Source organism: Phocoena sinus, chromosome 12 (genome assembly GCF_008692025.1).
Source record: "Phocoena sinus isolate mPhoSin1 chromosome 12, mPhoSin1.pri, whole genome shotgun sequence".
Lineage (NCBI taxonomy): Eukaryota > Metazoa > Chordata > Mammalia > Artiodactyla > Phocoenidae > Phocoena > Phocoena sinus.
In genome coordinates, this window is record NC_045774.1 from 8,911,782 (window position 1) to 8,933,521 (window position 21,740).

The 21,740-nt window shown below is 42.6% G+C and overlaps 1 protein-coding gene across 3 annotated transcripts in view; it reads right to left on the reverse strand.

Annotated features, from left to right (window-relative positions):
* Positions 1-21,740, reverse strand: part of TULP4 (TUB like protein 4) — a 226,670-nt gene that overhangs the window by 46,709 nt on the left and 158,221 nt on the right. For all 3 annotated transcript variants that reach the window (XM_032651094.1, XM_032651095.1, XM_032651096.1), the window contains one exon: positions 20,228-20,389. In XM_032651094.1, coding sequence (XP_032506985.1) covers positions 20,228-20,389 — 162 coding nt within the window. The remainder of the gene's footprint in view (positions 1-20,227; positions 20,390-21,740) is intronic.

The following is a 21,740-nucleotide window of genomic DNA, read 5'->3' on the forward strand; positions in this document are numbered from 1 at the left end:
CACCCTTTTAAGACACCTACACATGATTTCTGGGGGTGGGGTGGGGAACAGAATGACTAGAGAACTAATTTAAAAACAGGATACCTCCAGAAGGATACACAGGTAACTGGAAACAACAATTACCTCTGGGGAACAGAAGTGGGTGGCTTGAGGACAGTGGGGAAAATGGAACTTTTCATCATATAGCCTTTTGAACAGTTAGAATTATATACCATGTGAATATACTATTAAAATATATTTACTACACAGGGAATGAGGTAGAGAGAAAAGTTTCAGGAGCACAGCTCCATATCAGATCTCTGGAGCGGGGTGAAAACACCCAGGCCACTTACCACGTACGTGGTCCTTGGATTGGGAAAGAGGTGCTAGGTGACGCTGAAGTCTGCTTAACCTGTTTGGTAAAGACAGTCTTAAATCTTCTGGGGAAACATCCTTTTCTTTGCAAAGAACTCAGAACTGGGAGTTGGCTGGCTAGGGGTCTGGTTCTATTTTGACTCCTAAATACTTATGTAACTTCGAACTGATCGTTTACCTTCCTGAGTATTTGTTCTCTTCTGTCATCTAAAAGAGGTATATTAGATGCGCTCTCAAATCCTTTCCTGTTTCAAAATGCTCCAAATCTTTGAAACATATCTAAATACATTTCTCAGTATACGGAAACAGTAATTTCCTCCTGTGGCTACTAATAAACTTCAACAAAAGGGCTCAGAGGAAACGATTTCCTGGTCAGAGGACAGTGACGGTCTTCCGACTCAACGGTAGCTGTCAGGGTACACGGTGATGAGGGCAGACCCAACAGCACCTGTGACTGGTGTCAAAGATCAGCGAAGCCGGACACTAGTCAAGGAGGTAAGGACAGATTTTTACCCAGTAATCACTACTGCAATAAGAAGGAGGTGAACCCAACTTCCACTAGTGCAGACATGACTGTGCATTTTAAAGGGAGAATGAGAGAACAGCGAGGGAGGCAGGGGCTAGAGCAGAGCCAGGGAAGTGGAAATTTTGCCAAAAGTGGGAGGTGGGGACTGTCAGTGTCATTAGGCCATCTGGGTTTTGCTAGTTAGGGTCCAGAGACTGGGAGACAGGGGCCCTAGTTTTAGGTGCTGTAATTCTTCCGGCAGCCTCGAGCTTTCCCAGGCAAGAACATGGGAAGGCTGGAGTTGTCATCTTTAGCTACACAGCCTTGCGTGGACAGAAACTATGCTAGTGTTTGTTCAAGACAGAGAGAGAGAGAGAGAGAGAATGAAACATTTGTGATGTGAATCTAGTTTTGACAGGCCAAGGCTGAGGCCCAGTCAAGAAGAGTGGGGCCTGCCTAGCATTTAGTCAGGAGAGTGTCTGTCACTCTTAGTGACACACATCACCTCCCTCTAAAATGACACCAGGATGTATTCAATGCCAATGGTAGGGCTGTCAGAGCAGCAAGGCATTCGAGGTTTAGGAATGCCAAAGGGAACCCTGGGAAGCTCAATCCTGTAGTGCAGCCATCCGGACAAAGACCGCCATTCTTGCAAGGGCTCTGCGTCAGAACCAAGGCCACTGCCATGCTGTGGTATTAATATAAGCATATGAAGACAATATAACACTAAACTGACAAGAAATTGACTTTAAAATAATTTAGACTACCAATTTAAAAAAATACATATCTTTTTAAAAAAATTGTGGTTAAGAATACTTAATACGAGATCTACACTCATAAATTTTTAAGTATACAATACAGTTTTAAGTGTACAATATCATTCACTACAGGCAAAACGCTGTGCAAAAGATCTCTAGAACTTGTTAATCTCGCATAACTGAAACTTTATAGCAACTGAACTTCAATTCCCTGTTTTCCTTTCCCTCCAGCCCTGGGCAACCACAATTTTACTCTCTGCTTCTATGTGTTTGATTATTTTAGATACCTCATATACATGAGATCATGAAGTATTTGGACTTTAGTGACTGGATCATTTCACTTCGCATAATGTCCTCAAGGTTTTTTAATATATTATTTAGCCTTCCTTTTTTTTTTTTTTTTTTTTTTGCAGTACGCAGGCCTCTCACTGTTGTGGCCTCTCCCGTTGCGGAGCACAGGCTCCGGACGCGCCAGAGCTCAGCGGCCATGGCTCACGGGCCCAGCCGCTCCGCGGCACGTGGGATCTTCCCGGAACGGGGCACGAACCCACGTCCCCCGCATCGGCAGGCGGACTCTCAACCAACTGCGCCACCAGGGAAGCCCCTAGCCTTCCTTTTTAAGACAGTATTTCACTGTATGTGTATATTTCATTGTAAGAATATATGACATTTTCTTTATCTTTTCATTCACTGATGGACATTTAGGTTGTTTCCACATCTTGGCTATAGTGAATAATGCTGCAATGAACATGGCTGTGCAAATACCTCTTTAAGACCCTGTTTTCAATTCTTTTGAATACACAGCCACAAGCGGGATTGCTGGGTCATGTGGTAGTTCTACTTTTAATTTTTTGAGGAACTTCCGTACCTGCAACGTTTTACATTCTCACTACAGTGCACAAGGGTTCCAGTTCCTCCACATCCTTGCCAGCACTGTTTTTTCTTTTTTTAAATAACAGCCATCCTGACAGGTATAAGGTGATATCGGACAGTGGTTTTGATTTGTATTTCCTGATGATGAGTCACGTTGAGCATCTTTCATATACTTGTTGGTCAATGTAAGGACTCTTTCGAGGTCAATGTAAGTCTATTCAAGTCCTCTGCCCATTTTTTATTCTGGCTTTTCTCTTTGTTTTTCTATACTTTATTAATTTTTCATTATTTTTAATTTTTTTTGCTATTGAGTGGAAGGAGTTCTTTATATATTTTGGATACTAACTACTTACCACATATGTGGTTTGCAAATATTTTCTCCCATTCCACAGGTCGCCTTTTCACTCTGTTAATTGTTTTCTATGCTGTGCAGAAACTTCCTAGTTTGATATAGCCCTACTTCGCTAATTTTGCTTTTGCGGCCTATGCTTTTGGTGTCATATCCAAGAAATCATTGCCAAGACCAATGTCATGAAGTGTCCCCTATGTTTTCTTCTAGGAGTTTTACGGTGTCAGATCTTGTGTTTAAATCTTTAATCCATTTTTTAGTTGATTTTTGTATATGGTATAAGGGTCCAATTTTATCCTTTTGCATGTGGATATCCAGTTTCCTAGAACCATGTATTGAAGAGACTACCCTTTCTTCACTGTATATTCTTGGCACCCTTGCTGAAGATCAGTTGACTACATATGGGTTAAATTTCTGTTCCACTGGTCTCTATGCCATTGGTGTTTACGCCAGTACCGTAACGTTATATTTGGTATAGCACTGTAATGTACTTTGAAATCAGGAAGTGTGATTCCTTCAGCTTTGTTCTTTTTCACGACACTGTTTTGGTTAGTCTAGGACCTTTGTGGCTTCATCTGAATTTTAGAATTTTCTCCCTATCTCTGTATAAAATGCCATTGGGATTTTGATAAGGATTGCACTGAATCTGTAAATAGATTTGAGCACTATGGACACTTTAACCATAGTAAGTCTTCCCGTCCATGAACACGGGATGTCTTTCCATTTATTGGTGTCTTCTTTAATTTCTTTCCTCAATGTTTGATAGTTTTCAGTGTACGAGTCTTTCACCTCCTTAATCTAGTTTATTCCTAAGCATTTTATTCCGTTGGATGCAATTGTAAATGGGACTGTTTTCTTCATTTCCTTTTCAGAGAGTTCATTGCTAGTATATAAAAATGCAACTGATTTCTGTACACTGATTTTTGGATCCTGCAATTTTACTGAATTCATTTATTCTAACAGTTTTTTTGTGTATGTGTAGTCTTTAGGGTTTTCTACATATAAAACTATGTCATGGTTTCTATTTGAATGTCTTTTCTTTGTTTTTCTTGCCTAACTGCCCTAAGACTTCTAGTATTTTGTCAAATAAAAGTAAAGAGAGCAGGTATCATCTTGTTCCTGATCGCAGAGCAAAAGCTTTCAGTTTTTCACCACTGAGTATGATATTAGCTGTGGAATTCTCATGTATGGTCTTCGTTATGTGGAATTAATTTCCTTCTATTCCTCGTTTAGAGTTTTCTTATCCTGAAATGGTGCTGGATTTTGTCAAATGCTCTTTTTCTGCATCTATTGAGAACACGGTTCTTATCCTATATTCCGTTAATGTGGTGTATCACATTAATTGACTTATAATGTTGAACATCCTTGCATCCCAGGGGTAAATCCCACTTGACTGTTGTGTAAGATCCTTTTAATGTGCTGTTTAATTCAGTTTGCTAATATTCTGTGGAGAATTTTTGCATCTATGTTCATCAGGGATATTTATCTGTAATTTTCTTTTCTTATAGTGTCTTTGTCCGGCTTTGGTACCAGGGTGATGGTGGCCAGATACTATAAAACTCTTAGAGGAACACATAGGCAGAACCCTCCTTGACATAAGGAGAATAATCACAGAAATATCTTTTTCGATTCATCTCCCAGAGTGATGGAATAAAAACAAAAATAAACAAATAAAATAAAAAATAAACTCAAAAGCTTTTGCACAGCAAAGGAAACCACAAACAAAACGAAAAGACAACCCACAGAATGGGAGAAAATATTCACAAATGATGCTACCAACAAGGGATTAGTCTCCAAAATTTACAAAGAGCACATGCAGCTCAATGTCCAAGAAACAAACAACACAGTCAAAAAATGGGCAGAAGACCTAAATAGACATTTCTTCAAAGAAGACATACAGATGGCCAAGAGGCACATGAAAAGATGCTCAGCATCGCTAATTATTAGAGAAATGCAAATCAGAACTACAATGAGGTATCACCTCACACCAGTCAGAATGGCCATCCTCAGAAAATCTACAAACAATAAATGCTGGAGAGGGTGTGGAGAAAAGGGAACCCCCCTACACTGTTGGTGGGAATGTAAATTGGTACAGCCCCTATGGAGAACAGTATGGAGGTTCCTTAAAAAACGAAAAATAGAGCTACCATATGATCCAGCAATCCCACTCCTGGTCCTATTCTCTGGAGAAAAACATGGTTTGAAAGGATACATGCACCTCAATGTTCACTGCAGCACTGTTTGCAATAGCCAAGACTGAAAAAAAAAAAAAAGATACAAATGAACTTATTTACAAGACAGAAATAGACTCACAGACTTAGATAATGAACTTACGGTTACCAGCACTGAAGGGTGTGTGCGGGGGGGGGGGGGAAGGAAAGATTGGGAGTTTGGAATTGACATGTAGACACTGCTATGTTAAAAAAAAAATTAAGAAACAAATTAAGTTCATTAAAGTAAAAAAAAAAAAAAAGTCTTTTTACCCATTTTTGTTTCTATCCTCACATAAAAATAGCAAACAGTATGTGACACACTATACCATGTATACAATTATTATTAAAATAAACCTGATATGGTATTTAAAATGAAAAAAGTAAACACATCTGTTAGGTCCGCTTGGTTTACAGTGTTGTTAAAGTTCACTGCTTCTCTATGGATTTTCTGTCTGGTTGTTCTATCCAGTATTGAGAGTGGAGGAGTGAAGTCTCCTACCATTACTGTACTGCTATTTCTCCTTTCAGTTCTGTCAGTGTTTGCTTTACATGATAATTTAGTGTTTTATATACTTAGGTGCTCTAATGTTGTACGCATATATATTTATAATTGTTATTTCTCACTGGTTAATTGACCCTTTTGCCTTTATGTTTTTCCTTATCTCTTGTGACAGATCTTGACTCAACATCTATTTTGTCTGATATAATTATAGTCTTTTGGTTTGTTCTCTTCGGTTATCATCTGCATGGAATATCTTTTGCCAACCCTTCACTTTCATCCTATATATGATCTTAAATCTAAAGTGAGCCTCCTATAGGCAGCATATAGTTGTATCTTGTTTTTTTTTTCATCCATTCAACTACTTTGTGTCTTTTTATTAGGGAGCTTAATCTATTTACATTTAGAGTAATTATTGATAGGGAAGGACTTATTACTGCCATTTTGTTAACTGTTTTCTGTCAGTCTTTTAGTTCTTCTGCCCCTCTTTTCCTCTCTTGCCGTCTTCGTGTTTCATTGATTTTTTTGTATTCGTATGCTTTGATTCCTTTCTCTTTTTCTTTTGCGTATCTTCTATAGGTATTTTCTTTGGTTACTATGGGGCTTACATAAAAGAAATTATAGTTACTCTACTTGTAATTCTCCCCTCCCACTGCATTTTATGTTACTGATGTCACAATTTATATATTTTTATATTGTACATCCACTGGCATAGTTTTATAATTATAGTTATTTTTAATAGTTGTCTTTTAACTTTTATTATAATTAAAAGTGATATATCCATCACCGTTACAGTAACAAAATAGTCTGTATTTGTCTATACCTTTATTAGCGAGTTTTGTACTTTCATACTATTGTTTATCATCCTTTCCTGTCAACTTAAAGAACTCCCTTTAGCATTTCTTGTAAGGTAGGTCTAGTGGTGATGAACTACCTCAACTTCTGTGTGTCTGGGAAAGGCTTTGTCTCCTCATCACTTGTTAAGTACAGTTTTGCAAGGTATAGCATTCTTAATCGGCAGGTGTTTTTTCATTCAGCACTTTGAATATATAGTCACACCTCCTCCTGGACTGAAAGTGTTACGGCGGTTTCCTTACATGAGACAAGTTGCTTTTTTCTTGCTGATTTCAAAATTCTCTTTGCCTTTGGACTTTTGACAATTAGATTATAATGTATCTCAGTGTGGATTTTTGAGTTCATCTTATTGGGGATCCATGAGGAGTCCAGAATCTGGATGTCCATTTCATTCCCCAGATTTGGGAAGTTTTCAGCCACTATTTCTTTGAATAAACAGTCTGCCCCTTTCTCTCTCTTTTCTTCTGAGGCTTCCATAATACATATATTGGTCCATGCGATGGTATCCCACAAGTCCCTCAAGCTTTCTTCATGCTCTCACTTTTTTTCCCTCCTCTGACTAGATAATTCCCAATGGCCCAACTTCAAGTTTCCTGATTCTTTCCACTGCTTCATGTAATCTGCTGCTGAAACCCTCCAGTGTACTCTTCATTTCAGTTGTTGTACACCTCAGCTACTTAATTGCTAATTTTTGAAAAACATCTGAAAGCCTCGCTTGGTTCATGCTTTGTTCTCTTGAACTCACTGAGCATCTTTATGACTGCTGCTTAGAATTCTCTGTCAGGTAAATTATATATCTCCATTTCATTGGGGTCAGTGTCTGGAGATTTATCTTGCTAGTCCAAACCACTGTCTTTGTTCTTAGTGGCCTCAAGGTGTATAGAGTATGCTGGGTCATGTCAGTGCTCTAATTCAGAAGCCAGTCCCTTGGGCAGTCCTCAGGAAATCTGAACATTGGATACATGGTCCAATTCTCCCCGCCCCCCAACCCCCCCACCCAAAGTAGAAGCTGGAATCTGGGCTTTTTTTCACCAGCTCATTCTGTGTTGGGCCAGAAGGAGGGGCTGTGTTGAGGGATAGTTCAAACTGCCACCTCTGTTCTCAGTGGCCCCGGTGTTCAATCAGCCCTTTGAGACAGATGAGACAGAAGCCAGTGGCTTAGGCTACACCCAGGAAAAAAAATCACAATATTGGATGTATGATCCAGTTCTTTCCTTCTCTTCCCAGGGAGAAGCTGGGAGTTGTCTCCCAATCATATGGCACTTTGCCAGGGGTGGTGATTACGGCAAGAGGGTATCTCAAATTTTCCTACCAATTCTGATGTGGCTGGTTTCACACACACTTGGGGTGTGGAAGCCTCTCAACTGGTTTCTGGATTTCTCACAAAGGGAACTGGTCTGTGTATTACTGATTTGGTGTGCCTGTTGAAGAAAGGAGGGTCCAGAGCTTGCTATTCTGCCATTCTGCTAACATCACTCCTGCCCAACATAGTCTTTAAAGGGTGTATTTAATAACAGCCATTGTACACAAATAACTGCCTCCCGTCTTTCATTCTTTTTCTTTTTCTTTTTTTTTTTTTTTTTTGCCATACGCAGGCCTCTCACTGCTGTGGCCTCTCTCGTTGCGGAGCACAGGCTCCGGACGCGCAGGCTCAGCGGCCACGGCTCACGGGCCCAGCCGCTCTGCGGCATGTGGGATCTTCCCGGACCGGGGCACGAACCCGCGTCCCCTGCATCGGCAGGCGGACTCTCAACCACTGCGCCACCAGGGAAGCCCCCGTCTTTCATTCTTAACCTGAACGGCCAAATGTAAATTTCAAGGAAGATTTTCTATTTGGCATATTTTATAATTTATCTGTACTGAGTGTTCCATATAGTGATCCAACAATGATCTGAGTCTGGAGATAACAAAGAGCAATTTAATTTTTAAATGACTTAATTGCCAATGTCACTCAACCAAAACAGCATAAAATAGTACAAACAGTAGTTTCACCTGTTTTTGCTAAAGAAAATCTATTTTCTCCTATGAAGAGCTCAGCAGAATATCCAGAACACACACGTACAAACAGAATCCAAAAACGTTTAAACTGTATTCACAGTAGTGTAAAGATAGCCACAATGGGTGGGAGGCCATCTCCTGATCTCCTTTCCTGAGCATGTTTCCATTATTTTCCTTCATCGTTACTCACATCCTCCTTGCCTATTTTGGCAAGAAGCATTCCTATATATGTTCAGTTCAAGGCTTTAAATAAAGATGAGCTTCCCTTGTACAGTACTTTTTTAGTACATGCACCACTAAAAACTCATGGGAAAATCTAATGGGAAGAGAGGGAAGAGAATCACTTTTTCCACTGGTTTAGATTACATCTGATTTCAAAGCTATGTTTCCACAAGCCACTAGGCAGGAGCTGTACTCCACAGGTCCTTTAACCTACTTACAGTTCCCTCGCGACTGAGGGTCTTCAGAATAAGAATGGTTCACTGAGTTGTTACTCTAGTGAGTTTGTGGATTAAAAATAATAATAGTAATAAATAATTTGAGTACAAGAGCTTGTGTAAGAGATTTCCATGTTCTTCTCTCACTGTGTTAGCACAATGGCTTTCAAGTCTTTCCAGGAAAGCTAAGACCTATACAGTTCCTATAATTACTACCTAAAAGGACTAGATGCAGGCTCCCTGGAGAGGTGGGGGCAGCACTGTGGGGGGCAGTCAGCTGAGTCACTCCAAAAACCAGCACTTACACAGCCAGCAGAGCAGAATATTTTCTTATGGTGAAGAAAAGACTCCTTGCAAATAACAAACTGTGACTCTTTTTATTTTGGTTTTGTTAAGTCTGACTTTTTTTTCTATCAATGATCGGGCCTCATCTATGAGACAGTCATTTCCTGTATGTCAAATATCAGTAAATTACTTTTCATTTATAAAACTACGGTGGCAACACCACATTTTTAGCTGAGAAAGTAAAGATTTATGCTGCTTTTTAAAGTTTCCTTTATAAACCATTTCCTATCTTACAGTGCAAGACAAAGAAAAACTTCAGAATGAACATCTATCTTCTTGATGTAACAGATGCCCTCCTTTAAAGCCATGGCTAATCCAAGCCCCAGATAAATCATTTACTTTAATCTGACAAGACCTTCTTCAAAGTAAAGATAAGAGGTGGTATGACAGATAACAGCACTGTGGTTATGGAAGGAAATCCCACATTTTGAAGAGATTTATATTGAAATAAGTATGGGTGAAAGGACATGCTATCTGGGATTTGCCTTAAATACAGCACAGAAAAAAAAGAATAAAGGGATAAAATAGCAAATGTGGTAAAATATCTGCGTTCTTTACTTTTGACATGTTACTGAATTTTTTATAATCAAAGTTTTAAAATTTATAAAATTAAAAAACCCTACAGAATCATTTATTACTTAAAATACTTCAAGGGAGTCAGCAAATCTATGAGTTCTATGTTGGTACTTCATAACCTTATATTTCAGAATTAAATGAATAATTACTCTTTTCAACCGACTAATGTGTTAAAGCTTTAAGCGTATATTAGTACCATAACAGTTCCTTTTTCACCAATTCATGTCTCTGGAAAGATGCTGTACAGTAATGATTTAAATTTTTTTATTTTTAAAATTATTTGAACTAAATGAATTAATCCTGCACTGAAGTATCGCCTTTAACGATCCTGCTACACCACTCAAGTCCTGACTCCAGTCTACTCCAAATGAGAAATAAAGGTCATGTTTCTTACGAAGCGTGTACATAAAAACAGCTTTCATTTCATCGATGTCACAGAGGCACAAGGGGTGCTTTTAGAGATTTTCCTTGTTGTTGTCGTCCACGTCACGGCACCGACTGCATTTAAAGTTGTTGTAAAAACGCTGGTGGATCACTGATCACATCAGCAGACACTGGATCAGGAGGGACCACATTTTGTGAAAAACTTACTTTCAGCTGATGAGAGGAGGCTTGGAATCTACCATTTGTATCCAAAAGCAAAAAGAATAAACCTCTCTTCCTCGGTTAAAAACAACGAAAACAACACACCAAGATGGAGGCCAGAGGAGAAGATTTCACCCCACTCACATCTGCGTGTACTAAGACTTGAAAATTGGAAAGCCTTCTCTTGGGGCTGTTTAAGACATACCAACCCCAGACCCCTTCTAGTTTATTTGAAATCATGGCTTGAAGTGTCTAAGAAAATATCAAGTCTATTTAAGTATTTAGGACTCCCTTTGAAAAAGGTTTTAGTATCTAGTACCAGGTTTTAAGCTTCGGTATATAAACAAACATTACCTCTACTCGTGGAAAACTAAAGTCTGGACATTTAGCAAACAGATGTATTAGGTGAAGAATTCCCATTTCACACCAAACTGCCTTCTAAACGAGGCCAATTTCTACAGAATATTCTTTTAAATAGGAAAGACTTCCTTACATGGATACTTCAAGTATAATTATGATTACAAAAACTCAGTTCACCTACATTTTAAAATCTAGTATATAAAGTGAAGAATACCTGTATCTCTTTAGGACTGTTAACCTCAGTAGCAAACACTTAAATATTCCAGCTATGTGACAAATGTTTGTTTCCTAACAGAACATTCCAAAGGAGAAACTACTGGTTATTCATTATAATTGAAGGTCAAGCATAATATGTGTCTACTGAAATAATAGGTTTCACTTGTAAGACTGTGTCTGTAAATCCTTTGGAGCAGAAAATTTGTTTTCATAGTCTACTTCCCTCTCTTCTATTGTATAGGATCGTTCTCCTGTTTTTCTTTTTTTTTTTTTTGCGGTACGCGGGCCTCTCACTGCTGTGGCCTCTCCCGTTGCGGAGCACAGGCTCCGGACGCGCAGGCTCAGCGGCCATGGCTCACGGGCCCAGCCGCTCCGCGGCATGTGGGATCTTCCCAGACCGGGGCACGAACCCGTGTCCCCTGCATCGGCAGGCGGACTCTCAACCACTGCGCCACCAGGGAAGCCCCGTTCTCCTGTTTTTGAAGTTCATCATCATCACACAATAACCTCTGCTGTATAAGTTAATCATAGTTTGTATCTGTCGTCGCCTGGATAAACTCTACAAAGTAATTATCAGTACTTCCAAATTTTATGAAGAACAAGTATTTGCCTTTATGATTTTTAAAAATATTGACCTGTGTCCTCATTAAAGGAAAAGAGCCTTAAAGTGTCCCTCCTATGGCTATAGACTTCCTGAATGAAATTCCAGGATGTTCTTCATGAATTTTTATCGGGAATGATGTCACCAAGCTGGTGAAATTGTCATTCCTGACTTTGCTCCCCTGCACCAGAAGAATAACTAATAACTATTCACCATACCACCGAGAGAATCCTAGTGAGGCTAAGTACCCCCCCCCCCCCACCATGGAGACCCAGGTCTGCAATATGGTAACACTGGTGCATAATTCACTTACAACTAAAGTTAAAAAAATGAATATATGTCATAGGCACACTGGGGAAAGAGGAGAATTTCAGAATATTGACACTGAAAAGTCTGTTGGCTCAGGATAAAAAAATTCTCATTACTGTAAAGAAGAGATGGAAGAGAGGGAAAAAGAGGGGTCAGATATGACATAGGAAGAAAAAAGGAAAAAAATCTTAGGGCGGGGTGGTCTGTGAAGACGTCATCAATCCTAACCCGCTGTCCTCAGGCAGCACTGCAGGGACACCATGCCAGGAAATGGAGACACGTAATCTTGCAAAGGCCTTCCTCCAAGGAAACCACGCGGATTTTCTTGGTACTATATCCTAAGAGCTAATAGTTGTCACTGAGTTGAATTTTCTATACCGTGAATCAAGATGAAGCTGACAATTCATATTCAGAAACTGTTTTTGGATTTGAGTAGGAAGAAGAATTCAGTTATTAGGATCCTCGCTCAAACTGCTTTCTAAAGGAGGGATAACCACACAGCCTAAAAAATTAAGAAAAGAACCAACAACGCCCCACCCCACCCCTCAATCCAACCAGCCTTAAGTAATGAAAGATTCCACACAAGTATCAGGAGATGTGAAAAACCAAATAATTAGACTTTTCTGTATGAAACAGTTATGAATGAAAAACTAATGCTGGGCCCTCCCAGGACAGCCTGTGTGGGGTAAACCAAGAACTCCTCTCATGACTGTGTGGTACCTGAGGATGGGAGGAAATCTGGCAATTCCTCAGGTGAGGATAAGGACTTAATCATCACCAGGCAGAGAGGAGGGGGAGGCCGGCGCTTCCAGAGAAAGCATTCTTCGCGCACTCACTGCATGACCGCACTACTGCTGCACAGGGAACAATGAGGCGTGGCCCCTGCCCTCACATCTGGTAAGAAAGAAAATATGCAACCAACAGTTACAACACAGTGTGGAAAATGTTACAAAATGTGCTCTTGGTGTACAGGAGGTGCTCCTGGAACACTCCAGAGTCTAATTAGCTCTGCCTGGGCTGGAGTGGAGGAAGGTGGCAGGGAGCAGACTGTACAGAGGAGGTGATGTTTGAGTTGACCCTTCAAGGACGACTGGAAATTGACTGGACAGACAAGGGGCAAGGGCAGAAGCAACAGCACGCTAGAAAGTAGGAAAGCGATGTGAGCTCAGGAAATCAAACTAGTCCACTAGGGCGAGTGTGAAGGGGAGAGCAGGGGCAGAGAGAAGCCTAGAAAGGTACGAGGGCTTGCATGATGGACTGAACACCTGCCCGAACCCCACTCAATTGAGGGGTAATGAGCATGAAACTCTAACAGAGAACTGGAGAGAACAGGTCAGTGGAGAGGTCAGCAGACAGAGAGGTCAACACTTAGAAACTGACAGTACATGGGCACGTGGTAAGTGACAGAGTAGACCAGAGCGAGCTGAAGCCCAAAGCTACATCAGGAAACACATGAGTAAGCTGATTAGGGTCACCTTCCCAGAGTGGACTGGTTGGAAGCCTTGAAAAGGAGTGGTTAGCCCTCCGCATCTCCTCTCCTACCCAGGCAGGCGGGTACGCATCTTACTCTCTGTGAAGGGGCTGAACAGAAGGCCAGACACAGCTCAGGGCCCTAGGGTGAAAAACCCAGCAACTGAATGCTAAAACTGAGTCCACTTCAGCCACCAGGTAAGGCCCACAGGCAGCCAGCCTCCAGCACTGCCACGGTCAGGAAGAAGACTGCTCAAAGACAGACTCTGATGTCCAGATGGGTCTTCCAAGTAGAAGGACAGGTCCACTCATTACCGCATTCCACAGGCTTCCAATTACTTTTTAGTATCCACCTCTTAAATATGAGCAGCCAACCAAGGATCACCAGACATTTGGGAAAAGCATCTAATATGAAAAAGAGAAGCCAAAATAAAACCAGAAAGAACCTGGAGGAGAAAGACAATGAAGACTACAAAAGAATACTTCAAATCAGGGCTTCCCTGGTGGTGCAGTGGTTGAGAGTCCACCTGCCGATGCAGGGGACGCGGGTTCGTGCCCCGGTCTGGAAGGATCCCACATGCCGCGGAGCGGCTGGGCCCGTGAGCCATGGCCGCTGAGCCTGCGCGTCCGGAGCCTGTGCTCCGCAACGGGAGAGGCCACAACAGTGAGCGTACCGCAAAAAAAAAAAACAAAAAAAAAACACCTTCAAATCAATATCCTCACGTTGTTTTGTTCTCCATGAGGTAAGAATAAAATGATTTTTTTTAAAAGAAAGAACAATCAGAAAACAAAACAAAACAAAAAGAGCTCCTAATAATTAAAAATGTGATAGCATTAACTTTTTTAAAATCAAAGAAAACTTGGAGGATATAGCTCAGGACATCACCCAGAAAACAAGATTAGGCAAAGAAAAGAAACAGGGCGAGAAAAGATATTAAAATCAAATCATCAACCTAAAAGAACATCATCTGAATAATAAGATTTCCAGAAAGAGAAAAGAAAATATCACAGAACTAAGACAAGTCCTTGGAGGCGAAGGACAAGCTGGAAAATGACCACCACGTCCCAGCCAAACAGGCGAGAGAGACAAAGCACAGCATCTTGAAACATACAACACCCTGAAGACACGTTCCACCAAAATGAGGGGACAAACCACAAAAATAAAGGTGGTCGTCCCAGAAACAGGAGGAGATGAGGGAACGGGTGCTCAGGATGCCAGGCGTGCTGCAGGCCAAGAGCAACCGGTTCAGGCCGGAACAGGCAGCTGAGGGCCCAGGGAGGGGCAGCGCCAGGAAACAAGTGAGTCAGATGTACCACTTGGGGTGGTGGAACATTTCGGAGGAGATTTTCAATTGTTTGGAGAGCAGAGGGATTAATTTGTGATTGGTACACAGAAAACTAAGGAAATAAATAAAGCAACTTGACTAATTGTGGAAAAAGCAAATGACTGCATGAGGAAGGCAATGCTATCCTGGTTCTTCTGTGTGCGAGTCGGGCCTTCAGCGAGAAGACAGAGCACACTGGGAGGATGGGAGGTGGGGGGCAGGCAGCCGTGGAAGGGGGCCTTCTGAGAGAGCCAGTCCTTATCTTCCACGTGCAAAGTCGGCAGAGAAGACCTGAGTCCAAAGAAAGATCAAGATCTGGCACATAAGCCCGTAACTCAGAAATGCGGAGGGAAACACAAGCAAAGTGCTGGCCACAGGGAGCAGGGATCTGGGAGCGGGAGGGGCGGCACAGGGAGCTGAAAGGTGCTTGTGTTTTGTGGTTTTTAAAAAACATTCATTATAAACCCAGGAGTACTATTTGACTTTTAAAAACGACAGCTCTTTAATAAAAATTAGTAAAAATAAATAGGAAAGGAAGTTAGAGAGGAAGCAGACTGTGCAGAGAGGGAGCAGATTCCCATCCCAACAACACATCTAAAACTAACGGAAGAGGGGCTGCCCCGGGCTCTGCAGGGTGCTCTCCGCCCCCTCCTCCCCGGCCGTAGGCCACCCCCAGCCCCAGGAAGGCAGATGCACACAACTCCCTGAGGAATGCACACCGTGTGCAAGCCACTGCGGTGGCCAAGGGGAACCTTCGCGTAACTTCAAAGAGCTGAAGAGCCACTCACTCCCTCACTGGACATGAACCAAGGAAAAGGCAGCCCAGTTGGCAGAAGCAGCCACCGGACACGACAGAAGGAACCAGCCAAGGGACGAAGCTGCAGGAGAGGAGCGGTGGGAAGAACCTGGGAGTCCCCAGATCAACCAGCCCTACTCCAGAATTCTAGGTACGCGGAGCCTTACCTACCTTCACGGACGTTAGTCTGAGCACAGTCATCTGCCACTTTTAAATACAAATAAATCAATTCCTGGCCCTGAAGTACTTAGGAAGTGGACTCAGTAGGGTTTAGTGACTACGTAGAGCGTGCAGCTAAGGAAGAGGGAAAGTCAAGCACAGCTCCCAGTCGGGGGCGTAAGTGATCAGCAATTAGAGGAGCAGGGCGGGGATGAGGACAGACCCGAGAGTGCGGACCACACGGGATTCCAGCGGGGTCTGCGGGCAGCCGGGGCTCAGTGTGAAGGACCAGAGGGAGACGTGAGCATAGCACAGAGCTGGGGAGCCTGAGATGCACACGTGGCAGTGGAAGAAATCGCCCCGAGGACAGGCAAAAAGGGGGAAGGCCAAGGGTGGGAGCCCAGAAAGCGTGGAAGGAGCTCGGGAGCCCGAGGTGGCAGCGCCAGCACAGGGCAGCTGGGGAAGGTTTCCAGGAGCAGGCGAAGGGCGGCACTGGGAAGGGGAAGACGAGGCTGGGACAGGGGCTGGATCTGGCCAGCAGCGACCAGAGAGCACGAAGCCTGGACGTGTGGCCTGGGGCCGAAGGGGCCGAGCAGGGGGGCAGCAGCCAAGGGAAGCCGCGGGCTGCTTGGAGGACAGCCTTCACCCGAGGCAGGAGCCCAGAGAGAAGATGCTCCAAGACTCCGGGGGCCCGGGGGCAGGCAACCTGAGTAGAAGGTGTGGGGAAGTGGCAAGAAAGGCCAGCAGGCCAGGGCTGGGTTTAGTGGGAAGGACCACTGGCTCGGGGAGGGAGGTTGCAAACGCCGGGACTGAATGAGTCCTGTTTGATCAGGGGCTGCACTGACCGTGTGCAAGCAGGAGTCGCCAATGTGCCTCACGTGCACACGGCTTTGATGCCCGAGATCCCTTACAACGAATCCAAACACGGCTGGCGCCCCAGACCATACACGTGCCTCTCGTGGGAGCTGTGACAGAGAAGCAGCAACCGCGACAAGAACGGGACAAGGCCAGCAGCCTGAGAAGTCCTCTGCAGAACCCCTGGTCCCCACCGCAGAGGGATGTTTCTGGGAGCCGCCTTCTCGGAGTTCTCCCAGGAAGGGCGCAAAGCAAAGGAGGGAGGGTTTTCTTCTTGTGCTCAGAACTTCAACAACAAAAAGCTTCTTCATCTAACCTAAATCCGTCAGATGTAAGTTTGAGGCTTTTTCCTCTGTCCTGCTCTTGCGGACACGGATCCACCAGTTGCTCACCCTCCTGGGACAGCAGTGCTAACTCCTAGACACGTGCTGGCTCACGTGCCAGCATCTCTACCTTTTTTTTACATCTTTATTGGAGTATAATTGCTTTACAATGGTGTGTTACTTTCTGCTTTATAACAAAGTGAATCAGTTATACATATACATATGTTCCCATATCTCTTCCCTCTTGCGTCTCCCTCCCTCCCACCCTCCCTATCCCACCCCTCTAGGTGGTCACAAAGCACAGAGCTGATCTCCCTGTGCTATGCAGCTGCTTCCCACTAGCTATCTACCTTACGTTTGGTAGTGTATATATGTCCATGCCACTCTTTCGCTTTGTCACAGCTTACCCTTCCCCCTCCTCATATCCTCAAGTCCATTCTCTAGTAGGTCTGTGTCTTTATTCCTGTCTTACCCTAGGTTCTTCATGACATTTTTTTCCCTTAAATTCCATATATATGTGTTAGCATACGGTATTTGTCTCTCTCTTTCTGACTTACTTCACTCCGTATGACAGACTCTAGGTCTATCCACCTCATTACAAATAGCTCAATTTCGTTTCTTTTTATGGCTGAGTAATATTCCATTGTATATATGTGCCACATCTTCTTTAACCATTCATCCGATGATGGACACTTAACGGAAACACGTCTCAAGTTCTCCACAGCCAGCTGAAAGGCTCTGACAGTGAACTGATTCTCAGCTAAGACTCAAAGCGAGCTGGATGCATATTTGTAAATGTTCATCTCTGAAGAGGCACAGTGTTCACCCAGACCCCCCAGAAAACATGAGGAAAATATATGACAAACAGGAAAATGGCTAGATTTCAAACTCACTGCTTGTAAAACTGTACTGCTTACATTTTGAAGAGTTAACAGGAAGCAGCCTAAAATCCCATTACGATCAGAACTGTCTCAAGATGTGAGGAGGCATCCTGGAGGCTGTTCTACTCTACATCGAGGGCAGAAGGTTCTCCAGGAGAAGAGAAGAGATGTAGCTGGCTTCTTGCAGCCCACACCTGAGACTGTCCCAATGTCAGAGCTCAGGGCATTAATTACATTACAAACACTATACTGTCTTCACACTCTTTTCTCATCAATAATTTTCAAACTAAGCAAAAGATACGAAAGAATGACAGAGACCGAGGGAGGAATGTCTCACTTCAAACACGACCCATAGAGCATCCCACACACCTCTTCCCTGTGTTGAATTCCTCCAAGGTCTGCAATCTTTTTTTTAAAGGCAATGGAGCTCTTTCCTCAAATGAAATCCCACCTGCTGGCCCTCAATACAGAACCATAAAAACAGCCATCCAGACAAAGGTGTGGGCCAGGAGCCCAACCATCTGCAAAGCTGCTTTGGGGTCCTGCCGACAGGCCTAGGGGACTCAGCCGAAGCTGCAGCCCTCCTCGCTTCTGTCCCCCGCTCGACACCACGCTGTCTGCCACCTGGGCAACCATGCTGGACGCAGCACAAGGCGCCTGTGGGCCTGCCTCCTCCAGTGGCCCAAGGCCCTCAAAGGCACGTGCTGCATCTCACACACTGTGTCCCCAGCCTCTCTGGGTCCCATGCCTGTCACACTCCAGGTGTGCAGTCTGCTGGGGACACTGGCCAGCACAGCTCAGGGGGGACCGTGACATGAGCCTCACGGTTCCGTCACTCCAGGTGAGGGAAGAATGTGAAGCCGAGACTCCCTCTGACATTGTCTTAACTGCTTTCGCATCTGTTCCCTCTTCTGATCATTACAAAAGCCCTGGGAATTGGGCAGGAAATAATTCACACCCCTCGTCACAGAGGAGGAAACTGAAGCAGGGAGAGGTTAAGTGTGTGTGCAAGGTCGCTCACTGGGCCATGGCACGCATCTCTGAGCAGACTGCAGGGGCAGTAAAATCCTAGAAAAATAAAATGCTGTAATAAATAAATCCAAGTGCTTCACACAGAAACACACATGTGCTATTGGATACTAAGATGCCTTTGGGGGATGGGGAGGGAAGAAACTCAAGAGTTGAGACTACTACCGCTTTGTAATTCTCATAACACTAATTTTGAGAAGAGAAAAAAATACTGAGCATTTTTACTTGAAAATAAAATGGAAACATGAAATATACAGTGATAAGAAGTCACAAGAAGCAATTCATTAAGAAAAATAAAAAAGGTTCCCCAAAAAGTTATGGTTTCATATTATACTGTTTGATTTTACCACAATTAAACTGAAATCTCAAGTATAAAATGTTCTGGCATTTTAGGGATTCTCCTGTACTTGGAAAACACAAGTTTTACATTTACAACGGTTTTAACTAGTCAACCCTTATATTAAAAAATGAATTATCAATATATAATTTTATTAGGTTATTATACATCATTTTATCATGAACGTAAAATAGGCACCTTAAAGAAAAACTTGAAATTAGGTTTTAAAAATGACCCAGAGGCTCACCATAAAGTAACCACCTACATGCAGCATTTTGATTAATTTCCTTCCAGTTAGTTTGACAATGTGGGTAGTTTCCTTCGGTTGTTTTATGATGTGGTAATCACACCACATACACCATTTCGTATCCTGGGTTTTCTCCTTAACATTATATCATAAGAGCTCTTTCAGATTATTACGTCATCTTTATAACCACGATCTCTAATTTATTGAACTACTATATGATCCTTTAAGCGGTTATACCACAGTTTACTTAACCAGTCTTCTATTTTCGTACTAGTAGGCTGTTGCCAAATTTTTACTATCATAAAGAATGCTGTAACGACCACAACTTTTATTTTCTTCCCATTTTGTCTCTTTTAGATAAATTCCTAAAGCATATTACCAGGTCAAAGCAGATGATAGTTTTTTAGACTTGCTTAAAAATTGTATCAAATCTTTGCCACCCCAAAGATCGAATGCATATTATTACCAGCAATGAATGAAAATACTTATCTGATTAAACCGTTACGGATGATCAATAAAATCATGGGTATCGTTTTCTTTGTTAATAAGTGAAAACACACCCCCTCACTATGCTATTTCGTGTTTCTCCCTGAGAGTACATACTTTCCCACCATGACTACTGACTGGTTGAACTTCTTTTGTGAACGATTCATGTCCATTATCCATTTATCAATCGGCTGTTTATGCAGATTTTAAAGTAAATTTGTATGAGTATTTTCTATAATTAAACTGTTAACTCAGTATTCACAGTATCGGTGGGGAATGGTATTTCCCCAATCTATTAACACATGAAATTTCGGTGTTAATTTTTACCTGGACAAGCTCAGTGTTCTTTCCCTTTGTCATTCTTTACCAGCCTTTGAGACAGCTCTCCTGCACCCCCGCCCCCGGCCCCACTGTATTAGTACTTCACGCTTTTCCCCCTCAGCTCACGTCGTTTTAACATGACACATCAGGTTCAAGAGGCGTTACCTGTTGGTCATCGGGCGTCCATATGCCACATGTGATTTGACTTTCCAAGTTGATCTCAGATGACCAGTGTCTTTGTCCACTGACAGAACCAACCAGGACAAACCCATCTCGATACGAAATAAGTGCTTGAGTCCCATCGTGGCTCCACGTGAAATCACTCACCTTTCGGACACACAGATAAAAGGAGTCAATTAGTAATCTGAAAGGGAAAGCACTTTCATCAAAGACTAGACGTAGTCATTACCTTAGCCTTTGGCTAAGATCGAGATGGCCTTAAAGAGACAATACAATATGTTGTTGCACGTATTTTAACAATAACACATAAAACACATTATTTGAAAAGCATATGCCAGTGTGGAGGTGCTAAGTGTGTCACACATGGTAATTCATTAAGCCCATGGTAATACCTCCCACAGCGGAGAGAAGTAACTTCTCCTTGGTCTCACAGGGCTGGCGAGGGGCAGAGCGAAGAATGATCAAGGGTTGTGCGGCTCCAGCATCCTTGCTTTTAGACACTGTTCTACGGCCTGCCCCTTATTCTTAATCTGGAACGGCCTGTACCAGATTCTCCATCAGTGTCTCGGGGTCGCTTATCAAGATAGTAAAGCTCTCAGTTTCTGATTATATACGTTTCTCAGTCTTGCTAACAACATTCCCGCAATCAAAATGAGAAATAATCTCTAACCGGAACACATTACTTATACTTGGGTGTTCAGTTCTATCAAATGCATTTATTGCATTTATTCAAAGGACCACATGTTTTTCCTCTTTTAATCTATTACTGCAGCAAATTACTTCCATGGATTTCCCAGTTTTATGCCATCCTTACATACCTAGAAGAAGCCCAACTCCGAGGTCAAGTATTGTCCTTTACACGTACAGTTGAAGTTGATTACGTGTTTGGGATTTCCACATCTGTATTCACGAGTGAGGCAAACTTGTGATTTCATTTTTTATAACGTCTTTGTTTGAATTTATCAGGGTTAATGCTGACCTCTCGGAATGAGTTAGAGGGTAGTCCCTTTTCTTCCATGGCCAGGAAGAATTTGTATAAACTGGGCCGACCTGTTGCTTCAGAGTTTGGTGGAACATGCCTGTGAAACCATCTGGCTTTGCACTTTTTCGTGGGATGATTTTTAATCATTGCTTCAATTTATTTAATAGTGTTAGCAGCAGGCAAGCTTCTCTTTTTATTTCTTCTTGAGTCAGTTCTATTAGAATATTTTTTTAGGCATTTGTCCAGTTCACATAAGTTCTCAAAACTGTTGGCAAGTAGCTGTTAATAGTACTTATCATCCTTTTAAATATCACCTTTAGTGAGCTATAATTTATGTGCAATAAATAAAGTCCCCCTTGGCAGTCAATCCCCTGCCCTCACCCTGGGTCTGAGGCAACCAGTGACCTAACTTCTGTAACTAGCTGCTTATTCTAGGAATTCCGCATGAACAGAACCACACAGTACGCTCACTTTTCTTTATGATTGCTTCTACTCGGTGTAATAATTTTGAGAGTA